Below are 14794 nucleotides of genomic sequence, written 5' to 3' on the forward strand. Positions count from 1 at the left end.
TTGTGTTCAGTTGTGGTGAGCATCGTCATACAGCTGCAATTCACTGATTCCAGCTTCTCAAATGCTGGAATGTGCTGTTTTGTTTTCTTTTATAATAAAGATTTACTATGTAGGATTTGTAAAAACAAACAAACAAAACCAACAACAACAAAAAACTTTGTAAAGCCTCACATTAAAATAATCCCTCGCAATCATCGGTTATGACCCTCTGGAGTGTGTGGTGGTGTAATTATTGGCAGATACTCTGGCCTCTCACTGCATTTTCTTATTGTCTTCTTATTTGTTGGGATCAGTATGTTTTTGGACCCCCCTGGCACTGAGGAGAGGTCAGGGCTTTGTAAAAAGGTAGCGACCAGGTGCCAGACTGTAAGCAGCACGCATCCAAGAGACACAGGGCCAAAAAAAAATGCAAATATAGCAAGGCGAAATGCCAAATGAGAGTGCATCTGGGGTTGCGTTTAACTTACACCTTCGCTGGTGAGTGTGTTTACAAACAGTGAGCGACAATCCTGTATAGTCCACCTTTAATGCAAATTTAATATCTTTGCGTTATGGACTGTTGGTTTGATAAAACATACAATTTGAATACATCAACCCGGGCTTTTGGAAATTGTGATGGTCATTTTTTACTATTTCTTTTTTTTTTTTTTTTAACTTAACACACGCTTCCTTTAATACTACAACTTTGTCCTTCAGTTAGTTAATGGGATCCTTGCAGGGCCAGGTTGGTGCTGTTCCTCTAATTAATTATAATATATATTTCATCAACCTGATCGTGTCCCAGTAAGAACGGTCCAGGGTCCCCATGGTTACTGACAACCTGGAAAAGTCATTGCTTTTCACAAACACATTTTCCAGTCCTGGAAAAGTCATGCGATTTTGTTGTGTGTAATGAAATTGTTACAATAATTGTTTTTGGATGATGTCCATGTAACATAACTGCCAATTTATTTGCTGTAGCTGTGGATTCAACGTTGCTGTGTGTGTGTGACATTTTGTTTTCAACAGCTGTTTCTTTACTTTCTCCCTGCATTATGACTCTTATGTCATTTATGTCAGCTAGCTAATATTATGTTTGAAAAGATTTTGAATGTAATATGGTTGAAAAACGAATTATATAATTTTCCATTAATTTTACGTCCTTAAAAAAAATCAGAAAAGTTTTGAAATTTTGTCTATGCAAATGTGTGGGAACGCTGACTGTCACTGCTCCACGCTGTGCTGTCGCCCCGTAGTCAACTCCTCTCTGACCACATGTGGCACAGCTGCTCCCACTCTGTGTCTTCATGTTTGGATAGCTACTGGCATCACGAGCGCCTTCTTGGGTGTCTGATGTTTTTGAGGAATGATCTCATAGGATATTTCTGTATGATTTTTTTTCCTTTTTTTCTTTTCTTGGCCTGCTACTGAAAGGGAGCAGTAAAATGCCAGCACTTGTATAAGTTACGTCCAGTTTGGAATGGCGACAGTCAGATTGCCTAATTCTGACAGCAGTTACTATGCGCCCTCGGCTAGTGCCCCTCCCTCACTGCTTACCCCTCGGTGTCCCTGCCTCGCCGTTTGAGGAGAAGAGTTTCCTTCCAAAACACAGGGCAGCTACCTTTCTTAGGTCACTGATTACACTGTCACGTGGGATTTCAGTTTTTGCACCACCACACCCCCATCCTTCAACCGACCACTCTGTCAGAGCCACCACAACACCTCAGGGCACCAGATAATCCCTCTCATTTATCTGTGTGTGTTGCACAAGGATATGTTTTCAACAGTTCCTCCATTAGGCCCTTGTTCAGTATGTTTTTCCTTTTTTTAGCAGGATGTCCTGAGGCTACATGGGCTTAATATTGCCCCAGTATCTAAAATAGGCCACAAACATTGCAGATATAGACTGATGATGGGAGGATGGATTGTAAAAGCCATAGAGTGGTGACAGAAAGAGATGTTAAGATGTCGCTGTATTGCCATACTTTTGTTGATTTACAGTTAAAATGAACTGCTCCTAATATCATACTCTGTTTGATCCCAAAGGGATAACAAAGTTTAGTTCTGAGTGTCTTGTACAAAAAAGTAAAGTTCAAGTCCAATTTATAATTCATAATATTTAAAAGGAAAATCTGCCTTCCTTTTTAAAGTGCTCTTTCATCGTGTAAGTCCATTTACAGTGTTAAAATTCCAAAATGTTAATCCAAGAACAGCCAACATTAGCTGACCTATAACCCTTGGTCATCACCAGTGTTGATATAAAATAGACTTAAAAGAAACAGCCTTACTGTCATAATTTCTGTCTGACCATCTGACTGTTTTTGCATGTAAGCCTGGGGATTTTTTCATGAAAACAAGTTTAAGAAGTGAACTTTGAAGTGAGGTGTCTTGCTTATTTTTCATTATAATGTCATTAAAAACTTCACTGCAAAAACATTCAGTACTTCGAGACTGACAGGAGGCTTGCAGTAAAGAGATGGAAATGCACAGAGAGAGATTGTTTGCACAATCTGTGTTTGAGGGGGCAGGGTGCTGGGGGTCAGGGGTCACAAATGAAACAAATTAAGGGCGAGCCGTGGCCCCCAGGGGAGACATTAGCAGGCCACGGAGATGGGATCCAGATGGGAGACCATGGGAGGCGTATACAGGGGACTGTGCTGCTCTTTCTGTCTCTCTTCTATTTTGCCTTTCTTTATCTCACTGTTTAAAGTTCCCAAAAAGAGCAGCATCTGTAGGCCATCTCGTGTCTGTGACAGAGGCGTCAAGGTAGCAGGCATGCCCTTCTCTCCATGCCTCTCACCCAGTCAGCTTGTCTGCCTTCCCCGCCGCACATCCAGTCTGTCAGCAAGCTCAGCCCGACTTACCTCATGGTTTTTATTTATCCGTTTCACGTTGGGTTTTGATGCTGCGCCCCTCTGATGTGGTGTTAAGTACCTCCAGGGTTTCTGCTTTGGGCTATATTGGGTGGGTTTATGGTGGGTTCAAACCTTCCACTCATATCATATAGAAGCATTCTTAAACAGGAAACATAGCCTGAGAGGCTGAGCTTTTGCCCCCCTCCTCTCTCTTTATTTTTATTTTGTAGCCGTGAGGCTGCAGAGGCTTTGCACTGCCTGGGAAAACCACTTTGAGGCAAGGATGAAAACAGGCAGAGAAGAGAAACAGGGGAGATGAAAGTAAATGGGAAGTAAGTGAGAGCAGAGGGAAGAGAGAAGCCGGGGAAATGAGTGCTGTCTGACAGGTGGCACCCAGCTTTGTAACCACAGAGGAAGCTGTGATGCCGGCTTGGCGTCATTGCCGTTCTCACAGGGTAGGAAGCTAAAGGTACATTGCCTAATTGTTCCTTTAAAACCACTTTCAAATATGCATGCAGCCATATGAACACACATGCATAGCCACCCTACCATTGGCACACTGCCCGTGTATTGCAGCGCCCTACCCCCATAGATAGTCCCACCCACTGCCTAGTATCAGCCCAGGTGGACTGCCACAGCCCTCTGCCAGCCTCACCATCAGTCCTCTGAATGAACTATGACCCCCTGTCTCAGGACACCTCAATCCCCCTCCGTCTGTTTTTCTCCAGGCGGCATCTGGACAGAGCTCTGCCAAAGTGGTTTATTTATCCACTCTGAGATTAAATATTTATTAGGAACAATTTGCACACATAGCTGAGGGGGGGAGAAGGAGTTCACAGCCGTGGAACAGTGGATCCGGGCTGTTGCAGTCTTTCCAAACCCTCAGGACTTTGGGAACACAACAGTCTTGCATAGTAGAGCCAGGCCTGGCAAGACCAACGGGCATGCTTAACTGAGCCGAGCTGGCTGAAGGCATGTCTGCTTTACTCTTTGTCTCTCTCTGTCACACTGTTCAGTACATCTCTCTCTCTCTCTCTCTCTCTCTCTCTCTCTCTCTCTCTCTCTCTCTCTCTCTCTCTCTCTCTCTTTCTCACTCTGTCAACCTCTAAAGTGGTAATTATGTTGGCTGCATGCAGGCTTTAATGCCTATGCCATTAGCTGGCTGTATTTTTATCCCCTAGTATTTACCCCAACAAGGCAGTCTCATACAGACTGCTACAAACTTTATGGACAATTACATGCCTTGGGGATTATTCTTAGTGAAGACATGGTGCAGCAGCTCTGGTTTATTAGCTCCATGAGTAGCCCACCTACCGCCCAGACCTTTTAAGGGGAATGGTTGTTGTTTTGTGTTAATGTGCACATGCAGTAAGGCTTTCTCTGATAGCATAGTGTGCCAGAGAGCATGGGTTAAGTTCAATTAAATTCCGTTTTTATAATTGATAACTTTCTTGCTGCTGGATAAATTGCCCCAAGACTCAAAGCAGGTGAAAACAATACCATAAATTGCTATAACGTTGGCTTTATTTTGTTAATTGAAATAAGGACAAGTATATTTCTCAAAATAGGGCTGGGTGATATGGAGAAAATTAAGTGTCATGATAATTTTGAAATAAGTAAGTAAGAATCTTCACTATTGGTGATTTGTAAAATATTTACACAGTTAGTTTTTTTGTTGACCATCATCCATGTTATGGAAAAAATGGCGAAGTGGGTAAAGGCAAATAAAAGAACAGCTAGAACAGTCTGTTAGGTTCATAATATTACATTACTTTACTGTATTGCAAGCTTTAAAACCAGGAAAAGACAAGATGATGTAATGATATCCACAATCTAAGACGATACCTATACGATACCTACCTATCTATATATTAATATAATACTGCCCAGCCCTGTTTCAAAGTATTGGGGATAGTATTGTTATGTCATCAGTGCCTAGTTGCAGTGATGTGTGGAGCTTACGCTGTCATGTAGAGCTACAGTTGAGTCAATTCTGCCAGTAATTTTCCTGATAATTGTTTTATCTAATAAAGATCAGATAACAGGGAAAGATGTCCCAAATCTAGAGCCCTTTACATCTTCTGGTGTCAAGTTTTTATTCAGCCAGTAGTCCAAACCCAAAGATATTTGGTTTACTATAAAGTAGAAAAAGAAAAGCAGCAGGCTCTGATATTTAGGATTTTTTAACCATGAAATGTTTAACTTTTTTGCTTTAACCAGACTAACTAAACTAAACCACAAATCTGTTGAACAGTCGCTGATTCCTGTTTTGATCAATGATCAATAAATCAAAGAACTATTTCATTGTTGCTGGTAAGAGAAACTATGTTATGTCATTTTGAGGTTGAATTGTCATATGACACGTGTGTATCTTATTTTAAGGGTGGCTGTTGCGGGAGGTGCGAGGCAACTGGATCAAGCAGCGTCGGTACTGGTTTGTGCTAAGCCAGGACTCCCTCGACTACTACACCGGACCAGAGAAAGGATCCCGCAGACTGGGCACGCTGGTCCTCACCAACCTCTGCTCTGTTATCTGGCCAGACAAGCAGACATACAAGGAAACGGGTGAGGGGCAGACAGATGGGCTGATGTATAGTTGACTCACGCTCATGTATACTTACTTGCCAGTAATCTCTACACCAGTAGGATCTGTGTTAATTCACTATGTAATGTTGTGATCCTAGACACTTTTAGTATCTTGTTCCGTTTTTTTTTTTTATTTGTAAGTGATGTTTTGTGGTCTCCTTTCTTTTTCCCATGAGTGCTGTTATTCTGAGTAAGTTTGGGAAGCCCCAGCTGTGTTGGTCTAGAAACCTTACATTTGAGTCGTCAACAGGGGCATCTCCCCTCCCTCTCTGGGATGAAAGAAACAAAATGCGTCCAAGTCTTTGCTGTATGGTAAGAGACACAGGGATGACTTGTCCTTTTTAAAGTCTCTGTGTTACTCAAACATGTCGTTCTCTGTCTGAGTCTGCCTGTCTGTCAGTGGAGGGGATTATGTCCTGCTGACTTTACCAAACCACTTAAAATGTCCAAACCATTGTATAAACCCAAACATATTTCTTACTAACTCAATATGTCAGGGGACTTTTCTGGACAGAAATGCGCTTTCAATAGTGGCTTTGTCACAAGCTCTCCTGGCTGTTTCACTACTGAATAACCTTATGGTCCTTCTAAACCACTGAGAAAGTTGCATGAAATATTTACTTCCCCATGTATTTACTGGTTGTCACTATGAAATATTAGTTCCCTTTAAGGGCTCCATGTTTGACACCACTGACCCAAGTAGGCAATGGTAATACAACCATGTCATAATCTCAGTTGTAAAACCTCTTTTTTGGGGGTTTGTACTTCACCAAGAACCTAAACAAAGAAGGATGTGGTGCCAAGTCACGTAGCAGGAAAGGCTGATAACAGACGTGAGGCTGCAGATCAGGCCAGGCTGCCTGGGGTATGTCTAATGCTTCCTCTGCACAAGGAGGAAGCACGCCTTGTTTCACTTTTATTGCAGGTTGTTCAAGGGGAGACTCACTGAGGGGTTTAACACTTGTGTCCTAACTCATCTATAGCATAACTGATGTTGTTTGGTTTTGGCGTGGTCTGAGGTTCCTCACTGGCTGACCTTTGATCCTCAGTGAAACTGAGAGAGGAAGTCAGGGAGAGGGAGTCACGCTAGATATGCGGGGTGTCCCATGCAGAGAAAAGTTCACTGTTCTCTTCCCTATTTACTTCAACTACAGTTTTAGATGAGATGTACATGTAATTGTTTTGTTTCTCTCAGGCCACTGGAGCATCACAGTGTATGGGCGGAAGCACTGCTACAGGCTGTACACCAAGCACTTCAACGAGGCTGTGCACTGGGCTTGTGCCATCCAGAAAATCATTGATACCAAAGCACCAGTGGAAACACCAACACAGCTACTCATTCGAGACATTGAGGTGGGCAACGCAATACCCCCCCCCCCCCCCCCACACGGACACACACACACACACACACACACAGTTACTGTGGAAACCACACGGCTTCATTGAGCCAGGAGTCCAAAGTTTCCATTGCTTTCTCTTTTGAATGATGTCATCTTATTCAACCACACTGGGACAGGACATAGCAGACCTGAGGCTGAAAGGTCATTTCAAGATAAAGATATTTCCAGTTATTGAGTGCTCAGAACATGTGGATTTGAAAAAATGCCTTTTGCTTTACTTTCTCACATGGCAGGAGAGTGAAGTGTATTTATAAGAGATGACCATATTTTTAGACCTAGTGTTGCTTGAGAACACAGCAGGCTGGAATCTCATTGAGCAGACAGATGACTTGTCTTGCATCAGTCTGCGCCTGGGGTGAAAAGAGGGGCAGTTTTGGCCGAGGAGGGTTTGGTGTGAAGCAGCAGGGCCAGATAAGCAGTCCTGTGCCTGGCCTCCTGTCTCCGTAATCTCCCAACGAGAGTCTCTAATCTCAAAGAAAGTGGTTAATCTGCTTGCCTCCGTCTGCCTCTGTCTGCTTTGCCAGGAGGGGCCAAGCTTATATTTTAGAGGGCCTGCTTTCAAAGTGCTCCTCATTCAGAGTTTGCCCCCCCCCCGACATAACTTCCTCAGTCTTTGTCTCTCAGGTGTATTGCTCTGTCATTCCCTCACCTTTACACAGAGACACACTTTCTCCAACAGGCAAAGTGTGAGTGTGAGATTGGGACTGCTGCAAAAATCAAACAGAGACTGAACAGAGGAGGCTTTGTGTGAACAGGACTGCTGGCTTATCTTTAAAGCATAGATTCATGTTCCAGCCACAGAGACAAGGGAGAGCGGGGATTGCAGTGTTAGCCTTGGACCTACAGCCAGAGGACTTGAGAGAGAAAAATGGAGAGAAGATCTGAAGAGCAGATTAGATTGGTGAACTGATCATAAATCTTATATCTGCCTCACGTTACACTTTAAGGACAAATAGTGAAATTATTACCTTTACTTTTGCAAATCTCCATCACAGTAAACATACAGACAACTCAAACCTACTGGAATGTAGCTGAACATTTTTTCTGCGCACTTTTTTCTGCAGTAAGGGTTTACTTGTGACATCTACTTATTGTAACATGAGTGCTGTTGCTGGGTCACCAGATCTTAGCAATTACTTTGCTGAGCACAATGTTATCATTAGTGATAGAAATGATTGACAAAACTGTGTAAACAAAACCCAGATTGTAATATACAAGAATTATCCTCAAAGGAGACGTTACACATTTTCGCTTTCATTCTGAGAAGCAGATTAGAAAGCTGAAAAAAGTCCACCAGCACCTCTACAGCTCACCAATTAACATGTCATATCTCATTTGTTAAACTGTACAAAAATCAAAGTGTAAAAACACTAACTTCACGTCATTTTATGGGAAGTTATGTGCTGGACTATTTCTTGGCAAGGACCAGTTGCCAGGCGACCAGTGTAGCCTCCAGGAAGTTTCTGGTCCCAGCCAAGAAATGATCCTGTAATACACTGAAATGTCATATTTACGTTTCAGTTTTTAATTAGTGAACTTCAGAGCCGCTGGTAGGTAGATTTGATTGCAGTTGATTCGAGCTATTTCCCTGTTGGGACTCCTTAACAACACAAGTGTGTTGTGTGCCTGTGCATTCTGGTCGGCTTGCATTAGGTTGTCTTGTCACTTTTGCAAAAGCTTTTGCATAAGCTAAACTCGCAAACTAAAAAGCTTTTAATAACCTAATCTTTGCCTGAATGTAAAGAGTAAACCGACAGAAGAGCTCATGCCTAACTGTAACTTCAAATAGAGATGATTTTTTAAACTGTTTTGTGAACATCAAGATACAATCAAGGTACTGTATACTTTTTCTCCTTGTACTGCTGGCACAACTGCAGCTAGACTACCCTGCAGATTTTCAAATGACTTTTCACTGACTACCACTAAATTCTTAAATTGATCATCAAAACATTATACTGGAAAATATGTCCAACTATATTGTGCTAAAATATTGACATTTAGGTGGACTCAATTATGTTAATTGAAATGGAGTTCCCAGTTTCCGGCCAACCAGTGTAAAATGTCAATTTTACAGTTCAGTTTTTAATTAGTGAGCTTTACAGCTGCTAGTAGGCAGATTCGGTTGCCTATGGATAGGCTAGCTGTTTTTTCAGTCTTTGTGCTAGCGTTGAGCTGCTTGCTGTGGCTTTATATCCACCGTGCACATTTGAGAGTGGTATCCATCCTCTCATCTAGCTTTTGGCAAGTAAGAAATAAGGGTATTTTCCAAAATGTCAAACCACTGCATGTGCCTAACCATGTATGTATAGTGTATGAAATTTATCTGGGATGTTGTGCTGTTTCCAGCTGCATGTGATTCACAGAGCAGCATCTCATTCCCACGTTTCAAACAGACAAGCCTGTCACTAGTGTGCACCAAACACTTCAGAAGAATGTGTCAACTTTGCCCCACTAAGGAGGGGGGAAAGCAGGCTTGTCTTGTAGCCAGAGAGAAGGGGTGGTTGGTTTGAGGGGGCTGCAGAGGCAGGAGAGAGCCAGAGCAGTGGCAACGTTACTAATGAGCAACAGGTGCTGGAGGGCAGTAGCATGGAGGCCATCTGTACCGCTGGAAGGCATCTATCCACATAAGCAGCGAAAGACACAAACACACGCACACTAAACTCATTGACACCAGCGGATAAAATATAACGTGTCAGTCATGCTAGTGTGGTTTGCTGGGTCATCACTTGACCTTTCTGCTGCTTTGAAACTTGCCAGAGCTGAATTGTGACCCTTGTCAAATCGACCTCACTAACCCCTTACAGACAAACACACATAGTCAATCAACCCCTCGCTGACTGACTTGCTTCCAGGTTGGCTGCAGGCGTATTGAAGTCATATGAAAGTTTGTTCTTTTCTGTGTCTATTGACCTTATCACAATTTTTTTCCACCTGTGTGCTTTAGGAGAATAAGTTCAACCCTGAGGTAGTGGAGCACATCTACCAGCACAATCCCATCCTGAAGTACACCCAGGGCCCCCTGTACGCTCCTCTGCTGCCCTTCCCCTACGGCAGCTTGGAGCACACATGTAAGTATTTAACATGTACACAACATACATGATCATCACAACAGTGTATGAAATTGCAGATAAAAATACTAAGAACGATAAACACAATTTTCACAGACAAGAAAGCTTAAGCTAGACCATAAAACAAGTAGGTTCAGTCTCAGTGCTGATGGCTGAGTTTTTCTTGAAGCTGTTATTTATATTATCTAACAGAAACTGACCACTTAAGCCTGTATATATACTCAGTTGGCAATGATTTTCTTTAACTACCGTTCAAGGGCTTTATTGCTAATTGCGAAGTGTTATCGCTGTTCTGTCTGAACTGCTGAGAGGCAGCAGAAAGCACAATGTAATGTACAACCCTTCTTGGTGTGGCTATTTCATTAAAACAAATGCAAACAGAAGCACAGCACAAAACAAATAGAAAAGAGACAGAGCAATATTTATTATAAATTGCTGTATTATATTTAAATGTCCACTGCAACTTTTTGATGTTTACACAACAAAATGTTAGCATCACTGTGATGTCCTTAAGAAGTAAAAAATAGAGAAAACGAAAGAAAAATCGAATTATACTTCCTCCTCTCTCCAGACCACAGCGGGAAAGGCTACGGCTCAGTGCGCGAGGAGGCCGTGAAGCTCTTTAATTGCCTGCAGCAGCTTGAATCAGCACGGGAGCCGGTGCCCATCATCCAGGGTGTGCTGCAGACCTGCCTGGACCTGCGGCCTCTCCGCGATGAGGTCTACTGCCAGCTAGTGAAGCAGACCAGCTACACGCCTGCCCCGTACACTGCTGCACACCTCCGCTACTGGCAGCTTCTCACCTGCATGAGCTGCACTTTCCTGCCTGGGCCAACTGTGCTCAAGTACCTGCGATTCCACCTCAAGAGGTGAGATTCACACAAAGGATAGTCGAGTGTTGCAGAGGGGATACAGTTGATTTTCATGATATAACATATTCAAATCAAATACTGGCCACAGATGAAACATCTATTGAGAAGTAATGTGCTGTGATTGTATTTACAGGTATTTTTATGCAGAATTTTCCTAAAAACACGGTTTAGACTCATACAAAAGTTATCTCTCTCAGTCATCACTTATGACCCACTTGAAGTGTAGCTGTGTATTTATCTGCGGAGACTCCTTTGCCTGTGTTTTTTTTTTTTTACTTTCTTCTTCAGCGCACAGGTGAGGTCAGCTACCAGGCTGTAGTGGCATGCATCCAAGAGGAAGTTACAAACTCATAAAGTATCGAAAAAACACAAAATATACCAATGTGCAACACCAAGGGGACAAGGCTTCTTCCAAAACAAGAGCGAATCTGGGGTTGGCATACATTTTTGCCAGTGATACCATTTTCAAATAGTAGCTGGCAATTCCTGCATAGTATACCTTTCAGTTGCACAATGTAATGTAAATAGTTTGTTTTGTTTACCTCAGCTGTGTTCTTGTTAGAGCTATATATTAGTTTGGAAAATTAGAAATGACATAAGCCACATTCAGGTTGGAATTATTAGTGTTAAATTTTGAAAAAATAAATCCCAGAGAAAGCTGTTCACATCATTTCCTACTTGTTAATTACAAATGGAAAATGTTCTTGTTTTTGCTGGCTTTGATTTATCCCAAGGGGAAATATGACAGGTGGAAAACACTACAGCTAATCCTTATGTTGACAGTTTAAAGTAATAGAAGCCACAAGTGTAACAGGCCAGTGTTTTTTTTTTAATTCATGAAAGAGATTCTATATTAGTGACAGTTTTTTTTCTTTCTGAACAAAATACAAAATAATCTGCATCACAAATTAAACATACAACCTCCCACTCTAAACCACATATGTCATTACCACATACACAGTTTGTTGTCAAGACATATACATTTTGAACAAGACAAACTCAAACTATCGCAAAACAAAGATGTAAGAAACAAATATATATTTTTTATACGTGCATAGATTAAAAAACTTAACATGCAACTCTCCGCATATAAATATTTGTTTCTAATATGTTCACTACATTAAAATGATTTTACATGAAAGTGATAAGTGATCTGAGTCAAATATGAAAACAAGTTGTAGCAACCAGATGCAATTCCCAGACCCATAAGAATAGTACCTAAGACCAGAAGTCAGTTGTTGGTCATGAGGTAGAACAGGTTGAATGCTGAAAGATGAAGGTGAACCAGTGGTGTGTCATAGCAGGGAAAACACGAGGTCCAGACAGCGAACAAAAAGCAGGCGCCGGCACCGCAAACCACCAGTTTAGATATAGTAGCGTGATATGCCTTCACATTGTTAGCGTGTTCTCCCAGACAGATCCAGTGTTTTAGGGTTGGATTTACAGGTCTGAATTAGTCCCTCTGTCAAGCATGCTAATCTAAATTATTAGCAGTGCTAATCTCCTGCTCCAGATTTTCTGTCTAACACCATTCCACCAAACCACTACAGTTTTCTATCTATATGTTTGTACTGGGAATCACGCCATAGCTAATGGAACAGTCGCATGCAATGGCGATTCATAAGAACTTGCTGTGAAACTCGCTGCTCGTGTGTTTTGATACGCATTGCCATCGCTCTCACGCACTCTCTCACTCTGTGGATCTGTGCTGAGGCTGCAGATAGGCAGAGCTAAGACTGGAGCTGGGAATTGAGCCCAGAAACCCTCCAGTGCCCTGAGAAAACCCCCAGGGAATGTCTGCTGTCAGAGAGAGCAGGCTAGAAGAAAGAAGGGGGGTGAGGGGCAAAAAAGGAGGAAAGAGCAGAGAGGAGTGAGGACCAGAGAGTATAGGAAGGATCACATAGACTCAGTGGAACATTCCTAATTATGTTTCAGCGGGACAAATCCCACCCTGTGGCCATATAGTTATGAGAGAGGGAGACATTTGAGGGAATGAGAGGGCCTCTCTCTGTCTGGCAGAATGTTTGAGCCCCCCGCCCTCTCTCTCTCTGTCCTCCCTTTTGTGTATTTTGGGACGAACATCGCAGTATAATTGTTTCCTTCCTATTTTTCCATTTGTTTACACAGGGCTGAGCTCATAACTCCTTCAGGTTGTATTTCACACCTTTCAAACTCCACAAAGTGTGTGAGACTTCAGGCTCCAGTTGAAGTGTGTGTCCGCTGGCTTTGTGTCCCCTCATTTAAAACAACAGCACACACACACTCACTTACCACTCCTGGACACTCCGTTGGGAGGAAGTGGCAGGTCACTCTGGTTCACAGGAGCGGAAATACCTTTTCCTGTTTCGTGCACTACCCAAAGTCAAACATGTTTTCTTTGCCATTTTCCTTTTCTTTGAAGGATTGAGGGATATTGAGCCTTTTAAGTCCCTAAGAGCTAAAGTGAGAACATTTGTCATTCCTCGCCTCATTGACTTTCGAGCATTACCAGCCCAAAGAAAATAAAGAACTCACTTGAATCAAAAGGATGACGCAAAGTCCATAATCGTAGCGTAACACGTAACAGACTTTGAATTGCTGTTGACATCACGAGAATTAACAAGTTCTCCCTTTTAAGTATTGAATATTTTAATTTTGCTGCCAAATATCTGGAAATTTTAAATGCACACGCAGATGGTACGTTTCCACCCGTCTCACTTTCACTCCTGCAGGATCCAGAGCCAGAGTCCCGAGTCTGAGATGGATAACTATGCGTCATTCATCAGTGAGGCTCTTGAGAAGACCAAGTGTCGGGAGTGTGTGCCATCCTGGGAGGAGATCCAGATGCTCATGAGCCGACAGGAGATGCTGTGCACTGTGCACTATCCTGGCCCCTTATCCTGCCAGCTGTACATCAGCTCACACACTACTGCCAATGAGGTTTGGGAGCATTTATCTGTATTCTGCTACAAAGCACAACTTTCTCAAACTTTCAGCCTCTGACATGTTCACAGCATCCTTGCCTAATCTGGATTCTAGTGACATTACTAAACCACAATAAGCACAAAAATTGCATGTCTGCCTCTTATGTTTCCACTTTTAAAGAGACAGGTCACCCCAAAATCCAAAAACACATATTTTGCCTCTTACCTGTGGTGCTATTTATCATCCTAGATTGCTTGAGTTTGAGTTACTGTAGTTGCTGTAAAGATGTCTGACTTATCTCCAATATAATGAACCTAGATAGCATTTGGCTCTCTTTCCAGAAATCACGACCCGGTTACTAAAGGTTATCCACAGACCTTGTTGTGAGCAGTTTCACGTAACAACTATTTTCTTTCCACTGAGTTACACGCACTAACCATATCACTGCACAAGAAAGCGAGCATCACCTCATGGACAAATGGCTCGCGCTCGTGAACATCAATGACGTCCTCCTCGGCTGAGCTGTATGTTAGCTAGCTCAGTGGTGCTAGTTGAGCTAGCAGTAGAGGCACTTTTCCAGCTGTGATACAGTTGGCAGATGTTGTTTGGTGGAAGGAAAATAGTTCCCACGTCAAACAATTTTAAACAAGATCTGTGGATTATCTTGAGTAACAGGGTCCATTTGTCTGTTAAAATCTCACTTTCCTTTACCTCCCTACCAGGTGGTTCGAAGGATGCAGGAGAAGCTCGGCCTGCAAGACAGCAAAAACACGTTTGCACTGTACGAGCAGAATGCACTGTGGGAGCAGCCGGTTGCAGGCAGCGCTCTGATCGCAGACATCCTGACCAGGTCCGAAAAGCAAATCCCTGTCTTCACCCTGTAAAAAAGAACAGACAGACACGGCGAGGAAGTCAGACACAATAAAACCAAGCAGACAGCGCTATCAAAACACCTTGTTTAAGTCTGTCAGGAATCTGAGCTATTTGTCATTCATTAGATGAATACCAACTGAGCAGTGGATTGTATATTTATCTTTACTAGCCCAACTCCCATGCTGAACATTATCCAGTAGCCTTGATAACTGCTGACCTTGTCTGGTCTCATTGGTCAAACAAGACACCCTGCTGGG

General features: G+C 42.6%; 1 protein-coding gene across 1 annotated transcript in view; it reads left to right on the forward strand.

The window, feature by feature from the left end:
• plekhh3 (pleckstrin homology, MyTH4 and FERM domain containing H3) overlaps positions 1-14794 on the forward strand; it is a 39003-nt gene that overhangs the window by 17341 nt on the left and 6868 nt on the right. The window contains exons 4-9 of the mRNA XM_042504819.1: positions 5217-5399; positions 6616-6773; positions 9765-9888; positions 10460-10757; positions 13472-13679; positions 14387-14514. Of these exons, the coding sequence (XP_042360753.1) occupies positions 5217-5399; positions 6616-6773; positions 9765-9888; positions 10460-10757; positions 13472-13679; positions 14387-14514 (1099 nt within the window). The remainder of the gene's footprint in view (positions 1-5216; positions 5400-6615; positions 6774-9764; positions 9889-10459; positions 10758-13471; positions 13680-14386; positions 14515-14794) is intronic.

Source organism: Plectropomus leopardus, chromosome 17, assembly GCF_008729295.1.
Source record: "Plectropomus leopardus isolate mb chromosome 17, YSFRI_Pleo_2.0, whole genome shotgun sequence".
NCBI lineage: Eukaryota > Metazoa > Chordata > Actinopteri > Perciformes > Serranidae > Plectropomus > Plectropomus leopardus.